The 24,847-nt window shown below is 39.9% G+C and overlaps 1 protein-coding gene and 1 long non-coding RNA gene across 2 annotated transcripts; both read left to right on the plus strand.

Moving 5' to 3' along the window:
• The first annotated feature begins 223 nt into the window (after positions 1-223).
• Positions 224-2,676, plus strand: LOC149843840 (uncharacterized). Its single transcript, XR_016431168.1, has 3 exons — positions 224-278; positions 355-484; positions 2,596-2,676. It is a non-coding gene; the product is annotated as an uncharacterized LOC149843840 (long non-coding RNA).
• Positions 2,677-9,980: 7,304 nt separating this feature from the next.
• LOC149843841 (receptor-like protein 51) lies at positions 9,981-11,746 on the plus strand. The gene has a single exon (XM_090001960.1). The coding sequence runs from the start codon at positions 10,048-10,050 to the stop codon at positions 11,527-11,529; it is 1,482 nt and encodes a 493-aa protein (XP_089858086.1). The 5' UTR covers positions 9,981-10,047; the 3' UTR covers positions 11,530-11,746.
• The last annotated feature ends 13,101 nt before the right edge of the window (positions 11,747-24,847 follow it).

Consider the following 24,847-nt stretch of genomic DNA (forward strand, 5'->3'; position numbering starts at 1 on the left):
TGATGTGAATGATTTCAATTATCTGAATGTATTATAATTTATGCAATTAACGAATGATTTGAATTAGTGCAATACTTGATGTCAATGATTTGAATTATTTGAATGCATTGCAATGTTTGATGTGAATGACTTGAATGCATTGTAATACTTGATGTGAATTATTTGAATGTATTGTATGACATATGTTATTTGTTAGAATATGGTTCGTGGAGGTTATAGTGGTCGCTCATCCAGTAGTAGTCAGGCTCAACCTTCATCTTCACGGGCTCCTGTGATAGGTATATCATTTAACTAATTAGATGCTTGATTAGTTCAAATGCACATTCTGAGAACTTGGTGTATATTTTTTTATAGATGATGTTGCGCCTGTACACGACCCACCTACACCAGTTGATCGCACAAGTCAACAGCCAACACAGGAAACAGGGTCTTCTCAGGCTGGCACAAGAAGACTCATTCGAATAGTGTATATCGATAATCGACCGTAAGTATTTTGTTTTCAATTATTGCATATCTTTTAAATATTTTATATTGATATTTACTGTGTAACAATTCATGTGCAGCACGAGGTTTGAGCCACAAGAAGTAGTACGGGAGATTAGGAATTCACTTCTTCAACATCTACCAGGACCAGTTGCTCAATGGAAAGAGTACCCAAAGGAGGTGTTAGACAGATTGTGGTCCTCATTCATGGTATACAGTTGTTCCTCATAGTTAATGCGTTTCATATTTAATTTATTTAAGCAATGTCTACTAACTTTCTGAAAATATTTGTAGGCTTCGAATCTCTTTGCAACTACGGTGGATGAAAATGATGCAAGGAAGGTGTGGCAGAAGGTGGCTGCCAATCAATTTGCAGACATGCTGCACACTATGAAGACTGCAGCAAAAAAAGCATCTGGTGTAGTAGATGATCCATTACTGTGGAAGGGCCATGGTCCTATTACTATCAGGAGAGATTACTGGGATGAAATGTGCGATATGTGGGCAGGAGATGCATTTAAAAATCGCTCTGCGAAGGCTTCACAAAATCGATCGAAGATGCCCGAAGCCCATCTACACACAGGTGGATCTAAGACATTTGGGAGCCACCTAAAGAAAATGGTAACTCATCAATATATAATATTAATTTTATAAGTATTGTTGCAAATTTGTGTACTAAATCTTTTGTCATTTAACTTCGCAGGAAGCAGAAAAAGGAGGCAGTGTACCATATAAGGATGTGTTTGTAGAAACACATAAACGGAAGACCACGGGAGTCTTCGTATCAGAGAAGGCGAGAATGACAACGGTATGTATTAATTCTATTAATAATCATTGCAATATATATGCAAGTCATCATAATGTTATCATTAATTATTAATGAATACTTTAAACATTATTTTGTAGGAGGCATATGAGCAACAAATGGTAGAGCGATATGGCGAAGACGCTACTCAGCATCCATCATTTGATCCTACAGCATGGGTGACTGCAGCAGGTGAACCCAAAAAAGGTCGCGTGTTCGGGTTTGGGAGTAATATGAACACTTCACCAGTTATTGGTTCTTCCAGTTACGGCTCACCAACTTCTTGCGCCGACATAAGCTCCAAGCAGCCGACTATTCTTTCCGGTGATGATGTACGCGAGATCATTAATGAATCACTGAATAACTACTTCCAATACACTGTCGCCCCCTTTCTCCGAAATGAGATCAAGGCCGCTGTTCAGGATAGGGGATCTTCGATTCCAGGTCCCTCTCAGGTATAATCACATATATAGTTTTTTTGACTGTCTTAAAGCACATCTGAGCATGGTAGAATCACATATAGAGTTTTTCTAGATGCCTTAGAACACATATGAACATGCTATAATCACATATTCAATTTTTTTACTGCCTTAGCACACATATGAGCATGATAGAATCACATATATATATATATATATATATATATTTATATATATATATATATAACTTTTTGTCTGTCTTAGAGCACATATGAGCATGATAGAATCACATATAAAGTTTTTTTGATTGCATTAGAACACATAAGCATGCTATAATCACATATTCAGTTTTTTTACTGCCTAAGAACACATATGAGCATATTATAATCACATATTCTGTTTTTTGACTGCCTTAGCACACATATGAACATGCTATAATAACATATAGAGTTTTTTAACTGCCTTAGAACACATATGAACATGTTATATATCATTTATGATAGAATCACATATAAAATTTTTGGCTTTGCCTGCCTTAGAGCACATATGAGCATGCTATATTCACATATTCAATTTTTTTACTGCCTTGGCACACATACGAGCATGATCGAATCACATATATAGTTTTTTGCCTGCCTTAAAGCACATCTGAGCATGGTAGAATCACATATAGAGTTTTTTTATATGCCTTAGAACACATATGAAAATGCTATAATCACATATTCAATTTTTTGACTGCCTTAGCACACATATGAGCATGATAGAATCACATATAGAGTTTTTTTATTGCCTTAGATCACACATGAGCACATGATAGAATCACATATAGTGTGTAATTTATTTCATTATATTTTGTTTATCAATACTGACTGTTCTTTTCTTGTGTAGGCTGCTAGCGATAATCAGGGTAGTGGAGCTGAAGGGACAGATAAAGACAATGAACAAGAAGACGCACAAAATCTTGGCGATCATTAGAGGACTGTGTTGAAGAAGTTCTATTTTTTTTATTTTTCCTAATTGTAATTGTTGAATTGTAAATAATTAAACTTCTTTGTTTTAAGGTGGAACGATTAATTATTATAGATACTTGTTATATGAATTTTTTTGTGTGGTTTGTTTTTTATTTACAGGAAATATAAATTGTACAGTTCTCGGTAATTAATTCTTAAATAAATTTTTTTTGATTTTTTTTCGTTTTTGCGACGGATTAGCGACGGATGATTCCGTCGCTATTCATATTAATCTAGCGACGGCTTAGCGACGGAATTAAATCCGTCGCCACGCCGTGGTCGCCGTTTAGTACCGGCGGATTGGCGACGGAATATAGCGCTCGTTATTCCGTCGCAATTAGCGACGGACTTGGCGACGGAATTATTCTGTCGCCAGTTAGCGTCGAAATATTCGCGACGTAAGCATATTGTCGCCGCGTTGTCGCTAATCCGTCGCTAACATGGTTAGCGATGGATTAGCGACGGAATGTGGTCGTCGCTAATCTACTGCTTTGTTGTAGTGTTGGGAATTCATTTATCAAAAAGTTTTAGGATACTAGATAAACCAGGCTCATCATTAACTTGAATCAAAATGCAGTTAGACAATGGAGGAGGTTTAGAAATTGGGAGAATACCAGTAAAAACCCACAATCTCATACTTCTCTGATCCTCTATCTAATCAAGTTTAAAAAAAATAAATTATGCCCACACTGACCACAATATCCCAGTTAAAGGTCACCCCACTGCCCACTCAATGAGAGATCCTGTCAGGGTAGGCATCACCCTAGTACGTATGACTTATTTTCATGCTAGAATAACGAGTGGGAGAGTTTTTCATGCCAGCTTCATCCAACCCATTGGATCTGGTTCACATATATTCACTTGGTCCTGAAGCAACCTTAACCCCAATATGTAACCAATAATAACAATTCTGTCCATTGCTAAGTGGGAGGTAGGTATCATGAAATGTAAGCCTTCTACTGGAAGTAGCATTTCATTATATTTGGAAAAGTGAGGTACATTTAATTTGGTTTTCTAGAATTCAAATCGCAGGAGCTTGTCTCAATTAATATATCTATCAATTATGTTTTTTACAATTTAGGGTTTTGATTTATTTATTTTTATAATGACATAAATGTTTAGTTATAATTTTAAGGGTTTTTGTATTTTTTTAAATTACTATTAGGCATGAATAATGAATACTTGATTTGTAGTAGAATATTAGGGGTTTTGTTTTTTTATTTATTAGCATAAATGCAAAATTATGTTGTTTATAGGAATTAGTGTTTTGATTTGATTTTTATGAACATTTAATTATGGTTTTAAGGTTTCATGTGTTTTTCTTTTTCAATTAGCATTAAACATGAACCCATGAATAATAAAGGTTTGATTTTGGTTAGAATATTAAGGATTTCATTCTTTTTTTTATCAATTAGCATAGATGAGACTTTCATGATTTTTATCAATTATGAATTGTTTTCTAAATATAAAAAATCAATGTTGTCAATTGTAAAAAGTACACTTTTCATAACTATTTGTTTTTAAAACATATTATTAGTGTAGTTTATTAATATTTATTTTTTCTTTTTTACTGTATATTTGTGCCCACCCTAGTTTAGATTCCTGGCTCTGCCGCTGGTTACTAGAATTGTGAGGCTGTCAATTAGTCGTGTTTGTATTTGGTACTTGACCTGACAGACCCAACCCAAATTTCTGGGTATATAAAAATCCGAATTCAACTTGAGCAATATGTGGGTCAGGTACTCGACCTGACTTGCTGGGTACCCAACCCAAGCCGAATGTTTTATATGTATTTTTAGCAAAGTACATTTATGAGATTACCGATCCGGATTTAAGATCTATTTTTCGTGACCCAGCAAATTATTTGGACGGGCTCGGGTACGTCTTAATGGGTTGGGTACCGACCTGTTGACGGCCCTAACTCGAAGCTTTTAACAAATCCACTATCTTGCATATTTAGGAAGGAAATACGCTTCTTTTGTGCTTCTGAGATTTTATGAGAAGCTTGTTCAGTGTGGTAAGAAAGCTTACTGTTTTTCAATTTTAAAACCAAATAAAACAATTATATTTGGATCATAAACTTGCACATATGATAAATATTTTCACAACAAACTTCTAAACGATGCGTTTAGACAACACATAAATCCTATATATATGACCTTCGGATTGTATCTTTTTTAATGAAAAATATGTTTTCTTGAGACAAAAAAAAAAAAAAAACAAGGGGTTTACAACCATAGATTTTTGCATTGCCAAAAGACCTCTAGACCCGATTTTAGTGATCCAAAGTCTAGTTCCTACATAAACCGAACATACATATCCCATTTATGAGTATATATATATATATATATATATATATATATATATATATATATATATATATATATAGAGAGAGAGAGAGAGAGAGAGAGAGAGAGAGAGAGAGAGACGGGATCATCCTGCCCCCATTTTGTTAGGTCACCATTAGAACGGTTCCAAAGATTATAGTTTTAGGTGTTTTATGCTCAATTTCAACCATTATATGTCTTTATCATTGTTAATAAGTTTTAAATAGTTTTGATGATAAAATATGAATATTTTATTATGAAAATTTAGTACATTATCAATCATTGGTTTGTTTTACCTCTTTAAAAAATCCATCTAAGCATAAAATGTTTAATGAAATGCGAGTTATCTATTGAGTAGACAATGATAAACACGTCTAACTGTTGAGATTCAACATAAAACACCTAAAACCATGATTTTTAGATGGTCATAATGGTGCTTTAATAAAAAATATGACACGATCATCCATGTTCCCATATATATATATATATATATATATATATATATATATATATATATATATATATAGAGAGAGAGAGAGAGAGAGAGAGAGAGAGAGAGAGAGAGAGAGAGAGAGAGTCAATTTATCACTAAACCAGTTAGGGTTAACATTAGATCAATGTTGTCATATTGGTATAAGCCCCAAATTGTTTGTTCAATGATTCATGTTAATTAGCCCCGATACACAAGTGAATAGTTCTAAATTGGCCAAAAAAATAATTTTAAAAAATATTATGTCAACTAGAATGCAACACATGTTAAAGCCATTAAAATACTATAAAAAAATCAATATAAAGTATTTTTTATATTTATTAAAAAATAACTGATTAAAGGGTGAAGCATATTGATTTTCTACTGATATGATACAAGGTGATTACTTTTTGAAAAATGTGCTTGACTTCTCAATTCTCTTCAAGTTCAAAAGACTTATAATGCCAATAAAAAATAACCTTGTATTTTTTAAAATACTATTATTTTAAAGGTACTTTAGTTATTTAATAAAATTAGATTCATGTAATGTTAAACCTAACTGATTTACTATAAATTTACAGTATAGAATACTGATATATATTCTAAGTTCATCCAATTTTACTTGTTTTTTTATCCTTTGCCCTTCATACTTCGTGAAGGCATTTTCTAAACATTTTGTGCCTTCTATACGTACTTCGTACTCAAAGTAACTGTAAAAAGGACATACAGCTCAGGGAGATTTTCATGAGTACCCATTGGCAGCTGTCTTTTGCATGGATACAGCTAACAGCCCAATTTTGTAGCAACCCGTGTGGGACACACGTGCCATTTATAAAAAAAGTGATTCTCATTCATTTTTTGCAAGTCCCTACCTAAATGGTATTATGGGCTTCATCATTTGGTCATGAGGTGCCACCAAATGGTCTTCTGTCTCCTTAATCAATTCACATAATGTCTTGTGTGTCTAGTCAATGTGCCTGAACTTTCTTACATATTGAAATTTACTTGTCCACTAAGGATGGTTAAAGAGAGGTGTGTGTTAGGAATTCATATGTTTGAATTCTTGGAAAGTTGGCAATTACTTTTATGAAATATGAACATGTGTGGATTCTAACCTAGGGTGGGCACAAAAAGCAAAGTAAATAAAATAAAATAATTACTAATAAATTATATGATTTATGAATTAGAAAAACAAATCCAAACTTTAATCTTACAAGCTTCATAAATTATGTATTTATGCTAACTGAGAAAAAAACCCTAATATTCTAACCAAAATCAAATTAAGCAATATTTATATATGTAATCATGTCTAATGGTGATTAAAAAAACTTAAAACCACAACTAAAAATTTATGTCATCCTAAAAAAACCAAAACCAAAACCCTAATCCCCATAAACATCATAGATTAGGCTAATTAAAAAAATAACTCTAAAATCAAAACTCTATCAAGCCTTTCCAAGAAAAAAAGTTTGAAAAAGAGGAAGAAAATCGGCGTCTCAACGACCGTGGCTGGGGCCCGCACCATAAATGCCAACAAATGACGGATCGCCGAACCAAATCCAGCAAAGCTAAGAGAAAGACTGTTGCACCGAAGCTGGTGCTGCTGGACGTTGGACTGAAAGACCAAGCAACAGCGGATGAGGAACAGATCAACGTCAGAAAAAATTGAAGAGAGAGTTAGGACCGACGATATGCGAATGAGAGGGTTATCAGTCTGGTATAACTGTGCCCTGACCCGACCTTACAAAGAGTCAGTGTGGGCACTAAGTAGCCACCCAAACGGGTCAAGATGGGCACTATCGACCATGATCCAAACCTATATTGGAGAAAATTTTGGGTCAGGGTGGGCACGTGCCCACTCTGGTCCCAATGTGGAGTTTCTGCTGCAGGTATCTCCCTTCAAAACAGTAACCAAACCATTACAAAGAAGGGGGTTTAGTGGAAAATTTTCAATTAACTCGTCTCAATTGGAACACTAAAAAAAGAAAATGATACTGGGTTTTAACAATTGAAAGCATGTTTTGTGAAGGTATCATTTAATGATCAGATTATCAATTCCTAGATACAAAATGAGGGGAATGATTCATTCTCTCCCTTACAAAGAAATACTCGAGGAAATGAGATTATGAAACCATCATTATCTCGTCAGATTGTTCTGTTATGGGATGAGAGGAGCCAGATTTAACTTGGAGTTGTTTCAGTGTTCAGGGTATACAACTTTGCAAGCACCTTCTCTTTACTACGTGCGGATAGTTGCACATGCATGTTGTGATTTTGGGGTCTTTCCTAGGACTAGGCTAGGTCGAATGTGATATTGATGTGATTAGGTAACACGAAAATCATAATAAAAATCAACAAAAAAACAAATAATTAGAAGACAAGTGATTTTAAGTGATTCAATAAAATCTCCTGCATCCAAGGAAAAAGTATTGAGAACCTTTATTAATATAATCAATCACTTATACAAGAAAAAATAAATAAAATTTTAATCAAGAACAATTACACATGGTGTTTGACCTACCAAGAGGATAAATAAGTATAACCCAAAACTTTATCTCACTCACAAAGAATAAGTCATCACATTTTCTTTCACACTTATCTCAAAATAAAAAGTAAGCCTTAAGCATCATACAACTGACCAAGAGAGCAAAACCATCATCTTTGTGCGTAAAAATATTTTTTTCTTGGTCTCAAGCCAAGAAGTGATGGGAGTGTAGTGAAGCTTGGTGAGCAAGAAATACCGGTGAATGATTATTTCAAATATTTGGGATCCATTATTCAAAAGTATGGATAAATTGATGGATATGTAAATCATAGGATAAAGGTTGGGTGGATGAAATGGAAAAGTGCAACTGGAGTGCTGTGCGATCGTAGAATGCCATTGCGGTTGAAGGAAAAGTTTTATAGGACGACTATTAGACCAGCTTTACTATATGGTACGGAATGTTGGGCTGCCAAGAGACATCATATTCAAAAAATGAGTGTAGCTGAGATGCGGATGCTTAGATGGATGTGTGGAAATACAATAAAAGATAAGATTTAGAACGAGGAGATACGTAAGAAGGTAGGTGTTGCACCCATTGAAAATAAGATGCGAGAGAATCGTTTACGGTGGTTTGGACATATTCGGTGAAGGCCTAATGATGCTCCAGTTAGAAGGTTGGAGAAATGGGAAAATATATTAGTTAAAAGAGGTCGGGGTAGGCCTAGGAAGACTTGGATGGAGATGATAGGAAAGGATATGAATGATTTGAACCTCACCGAGGACATGGCATTGGATAGAAATGATTGGAGGAAAATGATTCATATGGAAGACCCAAAATGAATTTCTTTTTTGGTTCATATCGCTGACCACAATTGTTTTGGGATGAAGGCGTAGTTGTTGTTGTTGGTCTCAAGCCAAGAAGTATCTCATCTTTCTAAAAGAGAGCGCACCTTCTATTTATAATTCTCAATGTAGGTTTCTTATCCATCAATAAACCTTATATCGTTGATATTTCTTATCTCATATGAGATTTTAAATAAAGGTTTTAAAGAACTTCTTTACTTTGCAATGTTAGTCAATTCAGTAAGAACTCATTCAAACTATAGACAACAATGCTACATTTTTGTGACATGAATTATTCAACTTGCCCTAGTGTCGGGTCCTTTTGTTTGCTATTTTTGATAAAAAAAATTGCATAAGAGATGCATACCCCAGGTATTGATCTTAGAAAGTCCTCGAATTGAAGGCGCCAAGTCAAACCAAATGGCTAAGTGTGTGGAACCCTTATGCGCTAAATACAATCTTAGGCATTGAATAAGAAAACATTATACTTTTCTCAAAGGCTGAAAATTGCATACCAAGTTAAGTTATCTTCATGTCCTTGTGTGGCATAGAGAATGAAATATGGAAACCATACTGCACTTTTCAGGTTTAAGAGAGCAAGGTTTATAACATTATTTGTTAGCAATGTGCTAGAAGTTTAGTGGGAACAAATTTTAGTTTAATACTTAGCTTGGTTGATGCATTTAACATTTTAAAATATATAAGGACACTGGACATACATGTCATTCATGCTAGAGTCAAGGATATGCTAAGACTTCCCCACTTCCTCGTGTGGGACCTATGCACACCCAAAAAATGCCATGTCAGCAGATGGTTTTCCTAATAACGGCTACAAAAGAGATGGCAAGAACCACAAAAAGCAAAAGCATGGTAAAAATAAGTCAATTACAAAATCATCCCCACTTCATCGATCCCTTATTACTGTTAAAAGGAGAAATAAGGGCATGTACACGAGGGTATTTTTAACATTTAAAAAATAAGAAGAATCTGATAAAGGTCATCCATCACCGTTATCACTTTCAAAGATACCCCTGCATTTCCTAAAACTGATATATTACAAAAACATCACTAGCTATTTTTCTCTCTAATTTTTATCCAATAAAAAAAATCAAAAGCCTTCACACTGTACCACATTCATTGACAAACCAGACTCCTCACCTCTTTCATTTCATCTCACTAAAAACCCTACCAAAAAGCTTCTCTGCCATGAATGCACCCACCAATCCACCATCAATGGCACCCAAAACCCTCATCTTGGTCTTCTTCCTCCTCTCATCCACCACCGTTCCTGCATTCTCAGTCCAAACCAGAAACACCATCCTGAAAGCACCACCTGACATCCCTCCCTCCCCCTCTCCTTCCTCCTCTGTTTCTCCCCCCACCCATCAAACTCCAGCCACCCCACAATCTCCCTCACCCAAAATCAGCCCAAATCCTGCCTCCTCACCATCTCTTCCACACACCCCACCTTCTCCTCCAGCCCAATCTGGCCCAGAAACACCACCATCACAACCATCACCACCCACCAAGCCCTCTACCTCCACTTCTTCACTGGACCCCAAACAACTCATGGCTCTGAAATCGTTGGGAATCCCGGCCAGCATTGATCCCTGCTCGCCGAACACGCCCGGAAACGCCACCGCCTGCGACGCCGGTAAGCCCTTCAGGCACCTCATCTCCCTTCAGCTCCGGAACTGCTCTCCAGACATCCTGATGTCCCCAACCGCCATGAAAACTCTTGCTACATTGCAGTCCCTGGCCTTTGACAACTGCCCAATGGAACCAATTAGGTTCCCCAATGAGCTCACCAGCAACCTCAGATCCTTCACCTGCATCAACAGCCTGCATAGATTGACAGGGGTGTGGCTGAGCAGGCTGGCCAATCTCACAAACCTGATCGTTGAGGGGGTCAGGATCACTGCAAGTGGGCCTTCAATCATACTTACCAGGATGACCGATCTGAGGTCTGTCAAGATTGCTAGAGCTAATCTCAGTGGTGGCTTGCCAAAAAAATGGCACCCCAATATCATAGAGATTGATTTATCTGGCAATGAATTGAAGGGGCCTATACCCATGTCCATTACCCAACTCTCTGAGCTGAGGTCCTTGGATTTGAGCTCCAACAGCCTGTCTGGTTCTATCCCATCTACAATTGGGGACCTCTTGATGCTTCGAAATCTCTCATTCGCGCAGAATTCATTGGAGGGATCGGTGCCGGATTCGATAGGACAGATCCCTTCCTTGGTTCATCTTGATCTGAGTGGCAACCATCTAAATGGCTCTGTTCCTGGGTTCCTCTCTGAGATGAAAGGTTTGAAGTATCTGAATCTTGAGAATAACAACTTACAGGGTGTTGTTCCTTTCAATGCCTCTTTTATTAAGAAGTTGGTTGCCTTTAAGATTGGCGGGAACTCAAATCTTTGCTACAATAGCTCATTAGTTTCTTCAAAGCTTAAGCTGGGGATAGCTCCCTGTGACAAGAATGGCTTGCCTATCTCGCCTCCTGATTCTTCGTCGGCTTCCCCGGCGGAGGCCCCGAGCGATGACAGCACTTCAGAATCTGACAGTGGAACTCAGCGCAGCCATCACCATGGACCCAGCACAGTAATTCTTGTGGTGTCCATTGGGCTTTCATCAATAGTTTTTCTGATCATCTTCTGTATTCTTCTGTCAAGATGGTGTTCATGAGAAGATTGTTCTGGTGGAATTTGAAGCAGTGTGTGGAGAGCTTGCAGGATGATTCTGCAGATTGGATCTGTGTCTGCAAGCATGTGGGCGACGGCAGTGTATCATATAGGCTAAGAAGACCATACACGCTGGAATTATTTGGTCCGCAGTTCTGTATAATTACCATTTTTTGGAATCACATTAAGGTTAGGTATGATTCCAAGGCCTGGTTGTGCTGGCACACTTTATGGTTGGTTCTGTTTTATTTTCTTTATCCAATTTCTTGCGTTTGGTGCGTGTATTTGGTGGTGCGGTTAGTTGGATGATGAATGAATTTATACAGGTTGAGTTGATGACATTAAAGATGTGTCCGTTTCATCTTTAGCTATTTTCATTGACAAGGTTAGTTGGAAGATGAATGAATTTATACAGGTTGAGTTGATGACATTAAAGATGTGAGTCTCCGTTTCATCTTTAGCTAATTTCATTGATTATGTATACACCAAATTATATGGGACTATTGAGCTGAAGATATTACGTTTTAGTTTTTTTTTTATAAATTAAATCTTATGGATCTGTACAATGTTTGTTTAATGGGAAATAAGTTTTGAATCATATCAGTGTGACACAAACAGGTTTTTTAAGAGCTTAAAATTAAGCGGTCTACAATGCACTAAAATTTCATGACTCAAAAAATTGTATTTTTGAATCCAAATAACGCTATCCAAGAGGCTTGATCCTCAGCAAACGACACATCTATGTGGTCAGATTGAGTTAATAAAGCTTGAACCTATGATTTTTAGCTCAATAGTTCCATATAATTTGGTGCCTTCAAAGACACCAAATATTATCCCTATATATATATATATATATATATATATATATATATATATAGAGAGAGAGAGAGAGAGAGAGAGAGAGAGAGAGGTTCCTCTTAACAGTTGAAGGGTGCATATAGTTTTAATTTTACATTTTTTTCATGTTTTTAGTTTTGCTTTTTGGAATCAGTCCTTACATATATAATCTACATTTGAATGACTTCAAAAATCAGTGGTTTATAATTTTTTTAATTTACCAAAAAGATTAGATTTTTCAATGGAAAAAATACAATTCAAGAGTCGATTCCTAGTAGACGGATCTTGCTGAACTCATCCGGTGGCCTTATTTGCAAAACATGGTTTGAAACATTGAAAACCAACACTACCCACACCCTCTCAAAGTTGAGAAATAAATAAATAAATAATATATATAAATATATGTGTGTGTGTGTTTAACATGGTTTATTTACCATATGTATCACCTGTCTACTGCAATATATGTCCATGCTTTTATTTGTTATTACCATTTTAATCACAAAGTCCGGCTAGGGGCAGTTCTTCTCATTGTTAATGCCTGTTTCTTCTTTTATTAAACCTTTAGGGGCTTCCACTTTTGGAAGCTGTGTTGCAAGAAATGAGGTTCTTGATTTGGGTATTTTATTCATCAATGGTAGATTGCACACCGCGGTTGCAGGATGGTGGTGGGGACACCTTCTGGCAATGTTTCACTTATATTTTTACACTATTAAAGGGCATCATCCATCATCTCCTGGAGAAGATTTTGTGGATGTCTGTAACTTGTGATATTTAGAGTAGTTAAATAATGTTGGGTCTGCTAATCTTTTCAAATATGTTTTCTGATGCATGCCGATGAAAAATTTAGAATAAATTTTTAATAGAATAGTCATTAACTATTTAACAATTTGTTGCCAGTGCTTGCTTACTAGTTTGAAGAAGTCATGAAGGATCTGAATTATCATTTGGACAATCTTTTACCTTTGAACTTGTTATATATTGTAGGGTCTGTTGGTCCCCCACTCCACCCTAAAATTTTGTAAAAATTGTTACAGTAATTATTTAAAAAAGAAGAGAAAGCTCTGTCAAATTGGTTTTCTTTTGGCTTTTTTTAATACTTTGTGATAAATATGACATTCACTTGCTATTATATTTTTTATTATTTTCAAATCTGCAACTTCTGAGTCATAATTTGCGTCATTTCTCAAAAAAAATAATTTGCTTCATTTCTGTGTCTTGTCTACCTTTTCCAGATAAAATTTCCTGATTTTTTTATTTTCCAGTCCTTTTTTAATTTTTCTTGAACTTTTTGAAAGATAAAAAAATGAATAACCCGATACAAAACCATCTATTCGGGCTGATTTTCTGAAACCAATTCTGATAACATTAGTTACTTTTCATGCCCTCTTGGCTCCTTGAGTCGGGATCTGGTTCCATCACATGGCACAAAATTTGTGCAGTCATATTGCACACGCTTCCATCCCTTTTTTTTTTCTTTTGAAAGGCAAGCTGGAGCGAGTCAGATCCCACCAGTTATTATTCAGCGTACCAATGGGTTTTGAACCTGCAAGCACCCTACTAAGGAGACATGTACTGACAGCTCCTACCAACCACCCGGAGTCCCAGTTGGTTTCCATCCTTTTTCTTTTGATAGGCAAATCTCCCATCCTTAAATAGTGAAACCTACTAGAATCTCCATGATTTCCCTTCCAAATTTCTTACTCGTGAACTTGGCCTCTCACGTGCTCACTTCAAAACGGGCAAAGCCATCGCCTAACTTTCAACGGCACCAGATTGGACATTTTTTCTCTGTTCAACTGAACCATCAAAATCCATATCTCTTGTCTTCGGCTTTCATCCTCACCGTCCACCTTGTCTTAGCAGCATCTGCATGCGTTTAGAATTTAATCCCAGCAACAGATACTTGCATTTCCCCTTTGATCTCAACAAATAGAGGGATCATTCCTACAATGTACTGTTTTTTTTTTTTTCAACTTTCCAACATAACTTCAAGGAACTTTTCAGTTAGTATTTTTGCAGGAATTGTTCAATACATGGGACTTCTTCAAATGAAGATCATGTTACTTGTATGAATGTGCCCAACCATTCCATTCATTGTAAAACCACTCGACGAACGTCGGGTGGGGAAGGTGAAAAAAAAGGAGATAAGGGGAAGACGATTTTCTCATTTACGGAACCACCTTCTCTATTTCGTCGCAAGAGGGTATGAGAATAAACCTCGCCCCCCCCACGATCAATGGGTAGAGTGAGGTTTATTATCACCCACCATGAGAGCTCTCACGGTGAATCCTCTACCCCAATACACAGAGCGAGAGGAAGAAAAAAAACCAAAACGAGAAAGAGTTGCAAAGAGAAGGGGAGGGGCTTACCAGAACCACTGCAGGTACACCGTCCTTCTTTCCCTTCTTCTCTTTTTCAATTATTCAGAGGGCCAGTAGCCATGGCTACTGATGAGTTGCAGAAAAAAAACCCAGACAACAAAGCTGTCCTTATTGACGAGAGAGAGAGAGAGAGAGAGTCGGCTTTGACTGCCAACCCCTCTGCAGCAGAGAAAGTTGGAAGGGGCATAGCAGGCCCTTCCACCCTATATTAGTGATAGACTTGGGTTGGTATGTGTGCAACCCAGACCGAACCAGGCCGTCTCGGTCACTCAGACCAAACCAAGTAAGAAATTTTTTTGACCGTACCATTAAGAACCGAGTCGATCAGGATTCAACCGATTTGACTCGGTCATATCAAATCTGACTCAGTTGGACCAAATTGGTCTGGGTGTGAACAAGATCGGGTTGAGTTTGACCAAAACAAGCTCGATCCAGTTCAGTCCAGACCAAGTCTAATAAATTATTTCGGACTGGACGCTGTTGACCGAACCGGTTCTGATCGAATCAGATCAAGTGGGGTCTGACTGGGTCTTGATTCCATGTTTAGATCTGGTTTGATATGGACCAGACTGAAGTTGAATCCAGTTCGAATCAAATCAGTCTCGACTAATCCAAATTGAATTGAATCAAAAAAAAAATTGGGTCTGAATTATTTCTGACAAATCTGGATCCAAATTAGAACTGAATCTGGTTTGGATCAGTATTGGGTTTAAATCCAACTGGATGAATCAGTTCTAAATCCAGATCAAAATTGAGTCTGGATCCTGTTTGACAGTTCTAGATCCAGATCAAAACAGGGTCTGGATTCAGTCTGACAGTTCAAGATCCAGATTAGAGCTAGATCTAGATCCAACTTATAGCTAGATGGATCAGCTCTAGATCTAGATTAGAACTTAGTCTAGATACAATATGAAAGTTTTGGATTTAGATTAAAACTGGATCTAGATCCAGTTTGCGATTAATTATAAATTTTGATAATCTAATTGAGTTTTTAAATCAAACCTAGATGGGTCATGACTAGGTTCAGTAAACCTAGTACTCTAAATTCAGAATGAACCTGTTTTGACTTAGGATGAGTCATGTCAAATCATAAGAATTGAAATGACCAAATTACTTTTATGTGTACCCAATATCAAATTAAGTAAAATGAGCGTAACTTTCCACTCTGAACTCAGATTTGAGTGAGACTTGATGTGTTGAACTCGTATCATAGAGAAAAATCTCATTTTCTTTTGGTTCTGGTTAAATCATGGGCACAAAAATCAAGGTTTGATGAGTCAACTCAGAAAAAGATATTTTGATAATTTTGTCAAAATATAAAAAAATCATGTGTATTAATATGAACATGCTTGTGTGATGATCAGATCCTAATGTTAGAGTCAATTGAGACTAAAGTACTACATTCATATTCGAGGTAAAAGATATTATAAGTAATCTTAGTTACGAATAAACCATATTGTATTGCATATTATTATTGATGTTGTATATTAGCATGTTTAGAAATGTAGCTGTAAAACCCAGTTTTAACAAAAAAAAAATATCGGACCCAGGTCGGGTCCAAACCCCACCCAGATCCAACCCGTGCCCAGCCCCTCGAAAACCCTTTTCAGAGGGGCTGGCAGCCCCCAGAAGGGGGGGATCTCCGACAACACAGGGGGCGGGCCCTGTGTGCGCCCCCTCCTTATAAAAAGGCGAGAGGGGAGAAGGGAGGGCTTACAAGCCTCCCCCAATCCCCGACTCTCTCTCTCATCTCTCGTCTGTCCCCTCTGTCTCTGCTCTCTCTCCCCCCGACTCCATCCCTCGCTCTCCACTCCGGCGAGCTTCCTTCACGGCAACCACTCCCCGACAACCTCCCTTCCCTCGGCAACCCAGGTAAGCACCCCTTCTCCTCTCGTTTCCCCTACCCCCTCTTTTCTTCCTCTGGTTCGTCGGAAGGTCGGCAGGTGGCCGACGGCCCCTGTCGAGCCTTCCTCCTCCCTTTTCTGTCAGGCAAGGGGCACTGCCCTCCTTGCCTTCCTCTTTTTAGCAGGCAGGGGGCTCCGCCCTCCTTGCCTTCCTCTTGTTAGCAGGCAGGGGGCTCCGCCCCCCTTGCCCTCATCTTCTTAGTAGGCAGGGGGCTCCGCCCCCTGCCCTTTTTACTATTCCAGCACAAAGCGATGGCCCCTGCCATTCCCTTTCGTGTAGGGGCCGATTCCTTAAGAAAGGAAGCAGGAGCCTTCGGCTCCTGCCTCATTCCTTGGAAAACCAGCAGGGGGCGATGGCCCCTGCCCCTCTCTTGACCGACAGGGGCCTCTGGCCCCTGTCTCTTTTTTTTCTGTCTAGCAAAAGCTCGGTAGGGGCTATTGGCCTCTGCCTCCTCTCTTGTTAAGCCGCAGGGGGCCTTTGGCCCCTGCGCACCCTCTCCCTACTCATTTCCTTGGCAGGGGTCATCGACCCCTGCCCCTTTCTTTTAAAATCTGGCAGGAGCCTTCGGCTCCAGCCCCTCTTTTCTTTAAACCCAGAAAGGGCCTCCTAAGGCCCTTGCCCCTCTTTTTTTGAAGACCCAGCAGGGGCCGATGACCTCTGTCCTCATTTAGATATCCGGTAGGGGCCGATGGCCCCTGCACCTGTCTCCTTTAACAGCATGGGTCATTGGACCCTATCCCGTTCTTTTTCATAACTGTAGGGGCCGATGACCCCTGCATTGAGTTGCGGAGAAATCGAGTCTTCTCCTGATCCTTATTCGTCTTATGCATGCTAAACAACGTACTTTTGCAGTGTTGCGCAACGAAGCTCGTTCGCGCCCCGCGAGCTAAACCGACGATCACCTACGCTCGTCGACGACTTCCTCGCAATACCCCAAGGTAGGAGAAGTTGCACAATGACTTAAATAACTAAATCAAGCTAAAATAATTAAAGGTTGAAAGGACTTAATTACATATACGTATATAAGTACACTTTTAAATTTAAGGACGCGGTTTCACGATCCTTCTCCTTTGCTTCCGCATTTCTTGTTTCTATTTGTCGTCGCGCTTTGTGCCCAGGCTTTTGTTTTCGCATTTAATGTCTTTTAATTCAAGGATGCGGTTTCACGATCCTTGTGCTTTGTTTCCGCATTTCCTGTTTCTGTTGCCATCGCGCTTTGCGATCAGACTTTTGCTTTCGTATTTACTACTTACTGTCTTTTAATTCAAGGACGCGGTTTCGCGATCCTTGTCCTTTGCTTTCGCATTTCCTGTTTTTGTTTGCCATCGCGCTTCGCGCCCAGGCTCTTGCTTATCGCATTATTGTCTTTCGTTTTTGCCTTGCCATCGACTCAGCATATTCGGGAGGAATACCTATTCCACTATTTCACCTGATATATTTTGGGAAAACCCTTGATCTAGGGCAAGATTAAGTTGTTGGGTGATGGGTTCTTTTGCGAAGCCCATTTACCAAAACTAGTGTCGTGACTTGCATAGCATCCAGACACTGCGTCATCGGATGTCAGATTCGAGAAAATCACATGCCATATGTTGGCAAGTTGTGAGTCATTTCAAAAGATTTAAAATGTTAAAATAGCTTTCTAAAACATTATATCTTTGCGAAACACACTCTCGAGGCTCCTATTAAGGACCTATATCCCTTTCCTCGTAGTGTACTCTTGAACATGCGAGGCATGATTGGATGAGATGGTCTTATGACCTCGATCAGTGCTTTGTGCACGTTGATGAAAACACATATAAAAAAGAATGGGATCGCCTTCATAGGCAAGATGCTCGTTTTGGTCTAATGGACCAGAGCATGAAGAATGAGGCAATGGCTAAGAAACCCCGTCACACTCAATTCAACCTGGCTTCGTCAAGAGAGAGGACGAAGGGTACTAACTCCGATGGACAGATCATTTATGGCTTTTGCAGGCAAAAGACCCATCTTCCCCAGTCATCGGAGGAAAGGGGGGATAGGGGCTACATAAGTTAGCCTAACACTTATGCAGAAGTTGGATGCATCCCTATCAGGCCTTGGGGACTTACTCTCTCGACCATCGGTCGTCTCCATAGGGATAAGATTCAGTCAGCCAACCGAGGTATCTTAAAATACTTGACATAATGAATACTCGGCTTGGTCTCGGCTGTTTTGACTCACGTGCCATGTATGTACCCGCATGACCGGTTAACAAGTAATAACTAATTTGAGCATGCTCACCTTTTCAGTTTGTTGCACTTAGTTTGTTTTCTCCAGTTTATTTACTTAGTTTGCTCATTACTACCCGCTGTATAAATTATTTATGCCTAATTTACTTCTTTCTGTTTTTGTGCTCACCTACTAGTTTTTCGCAAAACTAAACCATTTCATGGGTACAGGTGACGAATAGGTGCATTAGGCGATGGCGCGACTGCGAGATGATTTAAGGATCCACTGTTTCTGCTCGTAGTTCTTCTTTTGGATATTTTGATTTTTGATACAGTTTTCCCTAGAGGAAATCCAATTTTTGTACAAACCTGACACTCTCTTTAAATAGAAGAAATGGTTTCCTAAGTATTATTGCAGATCGTTCATGGTAAATCTTTGTTCTCTCGCTAACGTGTCCAAGGTTGTCAAACTTGTCCTTTTTCTTTTAAAGAAATCATTTCCGCTGATTTTAAAAAATAAACTATGTAAAGAAAAGTAATTTTCAACTATTTCAAGGAAATTATAAAGTTCAAAATTTTGGGGCTTTACAACTTGGTATCAGAACAGATCGAAAAGTGATTCTTGGTCATCGAACATCCGCATCGCGCTGTAAGTAACTTAATTTCTCTTTTTTCTATACTATTAGACTAGAGCATACCTTACATGAGTATTTGGGGTTTTTCTTGTTCAAAGAAAATGAACCCTTCGGATGGTGAGAGGTTGAGACGTAGAAGAGGCGCACAAAGAATGCACTATCGTTCAGTTAGGTGCAGAAGCTCCGTGGTGGGAAGACTTGAGCGTTCGACTACCGGTTCAGAATGTTGGACTAGCAGGCCGCCCCCTCCCACTTTTGTGGATTCATGGGGCTTTACGCTTCCGGATGCCTACCAAGCACCGCTAGCCACGACATGGGCAACAATGCATTTTTGGGAAGGAAGTCGCGTACCAAATCTTGTTTTAGTTAATCGGCACACTTCTCTAGAATCCTCTGAAGCAGAATCCCCTAGCAAGCCCAGATGGGGTGCAAATTCTGTGGTGAAGAAGGTCATGCAATAAATAATTGTCAACTTAGGGAAGCATACGATAGAAGGGCGTCTGCAGTACAAGATCTGGAAGACACAACATCATCAGTCTAGGGTACTTTTGACACACCAACGTATGATGAACAAATATTACCCCAAGAGAGTGCTCAGGACGTTGCTCCACCCACTCATATGCCTTCCCCCAACTCACCAACATACACACAAACCCTAGACTCACCACAATACATATTAGATACTCCGGTGAACACTCCGGCTTCACCGCTGTTCATATCGGATTCTCTGGTATACACACCAGCTTCACCGCAATACATACCAGATTCTCCAGTATACACTCCAGCTTCGCCGCCCTATGCGCCGAATGCCTCACCACATTACACCCCCACAACTCCTCTTCACGGGCAAAGAGTCCCGAATGAGGATTTGCATCCCTTTCCCCTTTTGCGCGGGTTAAGGCGCACGGGTATCGCAAAAGAGTACTTGAAGAAGTACTCTCATCATCCCTAAAAAGGAGATAACACTTGTTGGTTTTTGTACCCGTGGGCAGTTTTTGTTTTTTTTGTAAGTGCCCTCTTGTACCAACACTGCTGGGCTTTTGTAATCTCTATTACTCGGAAATACGACAACCTTTTTGATATTATTCTTCTCCTTCAAGTGTTGACTTATGTATCATCTGGTTATTTTAAGGATGGTTTGAGGTTCGAACGAGGGTTCGTCTGACGAATGGTCAGATCAGTGGGGATTCATCATGGATTCCCTGAGCGCATTGGCTAACGCCATGCGAAATCAAGTGCACAACCAAGTACCTACCCCAAAACCAAGCCACCTTGCGGCAATATCGTATGAAAAGTTCTTAAAGCTCGATCCTCCAACCTTCGCAGGCAAGCCCGACCCCGATGCAACTGAGAACTGGATATTGAAAGTAGAGCGAGTATTCCAAGTTTTGGTAGTCCCAGAAGACAAGAAGACTCTTTTCGGTACTTTCAGACTTTTGGGTGCCGCCCGCCACTGGTGGGACACGACCCGGAACATACAGTTTCCGACAGCTTTATTTATTCCTTGAGAGACTTTCAAAAAAGCTTTCTTGGAGAACTATTTTCCTCCTCATGCAAGGGAAAGGAAAAAGGTGGAGTTCTTGGAACTTTGCCAAGGCACGTCAAGTTTGGTAGACTACATCTCCAAATTCCAGGAGTTGGAGCGATATTGCCCCCAACTTATTCGAAGATGATCGCGAGCGGGCGGAGAAATTCATCCGCAGATTGAAGGAAGGACTCCGACCAAGGGTCCTCAACAGCATGCCATCAACTCTCTCCGCAGCTGTTGCTGCAGCCATTCTCTTGATCGAGGATTGGGAGCGCTCCAAGAGCACCAAAAGCAAGAAGCCACCCGTTGTGGGTAGCGATAAAAAAAAATCCTTCTGGCGGTCAAACCAAACGACCTCCCTTTTTCGTAAATAAGGAAGGTGGAAGAAAGCAATATCCTCCTTCAAAACGTCAGCGACCTTAGGGCAACCCTCCCGCCGGGCAGCAGGCGGGCGATGTCTGCCCCAAATGCGAACGACCTCACCCCGGGCAGGCATGCCCTCTTCTTACAGGCAGATGCCTGTACTGTGGCAAGATGAGCCACTTCGCACTCGAGTGCCGCAAGAACGCGGCTGACGACCTCAGACGGAATGGTGGAGCACCTCTGCTCCCCCGACCATCGCCGCAACCGCAACAACAACAACATTCTTACCAGATGCAGCAACCACAATCCAGCGTCCAGAAGAAAGCATCGGGATGCGTTTACACTGCCACGGTCGAACAACTGACCAAAGACGAGCTTGTGCAAGGTACCATTTTGATTGCTAACCAAGCAACTTTCGTACTCTTTGATTGCGGTGCCACTCATTCTTTTATTTTTTGAAAAATTTGTTGAACTCTTGCACGTACCTGTAAGTTCGTTAGATAATGCTCTCAACGTCTATAACCCGATTGGGAAAAATACTATTTGTGCGACCTATGTGCCAGCTTTGGACATGATCTTGCCGGATCGACATTTGTCGGCCTGCGTTATCCTTCTAGATATGACCGAATTTGACGTCATCCTAGGCATGAATTGACTGCATAAGTACCATGCCAAAATCTTTTGCCATGAAAGCAAGATTGTGTTGTCTCCACCAGGGATGCCTAAGGTGGAATTCAAGTTCGCGAAGGCGGTCCGTGCAAGCAAGATGATTTCTTCTCTAAAAGCACAAAACTACCTGAGAAGGGGATGCACTGCCTTTTTAGTCAGTGTCGTCCAGTCCGAGCAGACGCAAGTTTCGATAAGAGATCTGGAGGTGGTTCGGGATTTTCCAGACGTCTTCCTAGAGGAGCTGTTAGGACTTCCCTCACCACGAGAGGTTGAGTTCAACATCGAGTTGCTGCAGGGTACTGCGCCAATTTCTAAAGCTCCATACCGTATGGCGCCAGCCGAGCTCGAGGAACTCAAGAAGCAGCTACAGGAGTTGATGGATTTAAGATTCATTCGCTCTAGTGTCTCGTCTTGCGGAGCTCCTGTTTTATTCGTTAAAAAGAAAGATGGATTATTGCGGTTGTGCATCGACTATCGAATACTCAACCAGGCCACGATAAAGAATAAGTATCTGTTACCGCGTATCGAAGATTTGTTCGATCAACTGCAGAATGCCAAGATTTTCTCAAAGATCGACCTTAGGTCATGATACCATCAACTCAAAATTAAAGGAGATTATATCTCCAAGACGGCTTTTCGAACCAGGTATGGGCATTTACTGTCATGTAGAATGCCAAGATTTATTGTCATGCCTTTCGGACTCACCAACGCACCTGCAGCCTTTATGGACCTCGTTAATCGTGTGTTCAAACCCTTTTTGGACACCTTCGTGATCGTGTTCATCGATGACATTCTGGTGTACTCTGAAACCTGGAATCAACTTTGTGAACATTTAATCATCATTTTGGAAACCTTGCGGAAGGAGCATTTGTTTGCTAAATTCTCTAAAAGCGAGTTTTGGCTGAAGGAAGTTATGCTTTTGGGTCATGTTATATCCGAGAGAGGAGTGTCTGTGGATCCTGCAAAGGTGGAGGCTATACTAAGCTGGCAGCAGCCGAAGAACGTTCGGGACATCAGAAGTTTTCTTGGCTTAGTTGAATATTATCGAAGATTTATCCAGGACTTTTCCAAAATCTCTTTACCTATGACAAAGCTGTTAAAGAAGGAAGCTAAGTTCATATGAGACGATTCGTACGAAAACAATTTTCAGTTGTTGAAAGAGCGACTTACTACCGCTCCTATCTTGGTCTTGCCTTCAGAACAAGGCGGCTTCGTGATTTATATTGACGCTTCTGGGACAGGCTTGGGCTGCGTCCTAATGCAGAATGGTAAGGTAATCGCCTATGCCTCACGTCAATTTAAGATTCATGAGAAGAATTATCCGACTCATGACTTGGAATTAGCGGTTGTGGTGTTCGCATTTAAGATATGACAACACTACTTGTACGAGGAACAATTCAAGGCTTTTACTGATCATAAGAGCCTCAAGTACTTGTTTTCACAGAAGGAGCTAAATACGAGGCAACGACGGTGGCTAGAATTTCTCAAAGATTACGATTTCACCCTTTCCTACCATCCAAGAAAGGCGAACGTGGTAGCTGATGATCTCAGTCGGAAGGCTTCTAGCATTTTCGTCAACCTATTATACGTTAGTTGGAAGTTGATTGAGGATTTGGTCTCATGGAAACCGTTTGCAGTCTCGTCGTTTTCTATCAGTCTTTCAAATCTGATAGCTCAACCTGAGCTATTAACCAAGATCCTTGCTGGGCAAAAGACTGATGCGCAGTACGAGAAGCTGAAGGCTCGTACACAGCAGACCGATACTCCTTTCCAACTTAAGGACGATGGAAGCATTTGGCTCAAAAATTGTCTTTGGGTCCCAGATGATTCTGTTTTGAGAGACGAGATTCTCGAAGAGGCCCATAAATCCAAATATACGATTCACCCGGGAGGCACGAAGATGTTCAAAGACTTGCAACGTAGATATTGGTAGAGCAGAATGAAGCAAGAAGTGGCCGAATACATCTCTAAGTGTTTAACTTGCCAACAGATTAAGATCGAGCATCAACGACCTGACGGAATCATGCAGCAGATGAAAATCCCACAATGGAAGTGGGAAGACATCACTATGGACTTTATCGTCAGTTTGCCTCGGACACGAAGAATGAACGATGTAATTTGGGTGATCGTTGACCGACTCACCAAATCGGCTCATTTCCTTCCTATCCGTATTAGTCAGTCTTTAGACAGTTTGGCGCACCTCTACATTCGTGAGATTGTGAGATTGCACGGTGTTCCAGTATCTATCATCTCCGATCGTGATCCGAGGTTTACCTCAAGGTTTTGGGGATAATTTCAAATCACTTTGGGTACGAATTTAAAATTCAACATCGCTTTTCACCCTCAGACAGACGGACAGTCTGAATGCACAATTCAGACTTTGGAGGAGATGCTGCGTGCATGCATGATGGACTGGAAGAGAGAATGAGATTCTCATACCAGTCTGGCCGAATTCGCGTACAACAACAATTATCACGCTAGCATCGGAATGGCCCCTAACGAGGCCTTGTATGGAAAGCCCTGTCGTTCGTCTCTCTACTGAGACGAGGTTGGCGAGCGAAGGATGAAATCTCCTGTAGTGCTACAACACTACACTCAGCAGGTGCAGATGATACGAGAGCGACTCCGTATTGCCCAGAGCCGACAGAAAAGTTACGCGGATCGTCGTCGTCGAGAGCTCACCTTCTCGATAGGAGATATGGTTTTTGTTAAAGTATCTCCCACAAAGAGCGTATTTCAGTTTGGGAAAAAGGGAAAGCTAAGCCCTAGATTTGTCGGACCGTTCGAGATCCTGGAACGGATTGATGAAACAACTTAT

This window comes from Nuphar pumila, chromosome 3, assembly GCF_984573655.1.
Source record: "Nuphar pumila chromosome 3, dmNupPumi1.hap1.1, whole genome shotgun sequence".
Taxonomy (NCBI): Eukaryota; Viridiplantae; Streptophyta; class Magnoliopsida; order Nymphaeales; family Nymphaeaceae; genus Nuphar; species Nuphar pumila.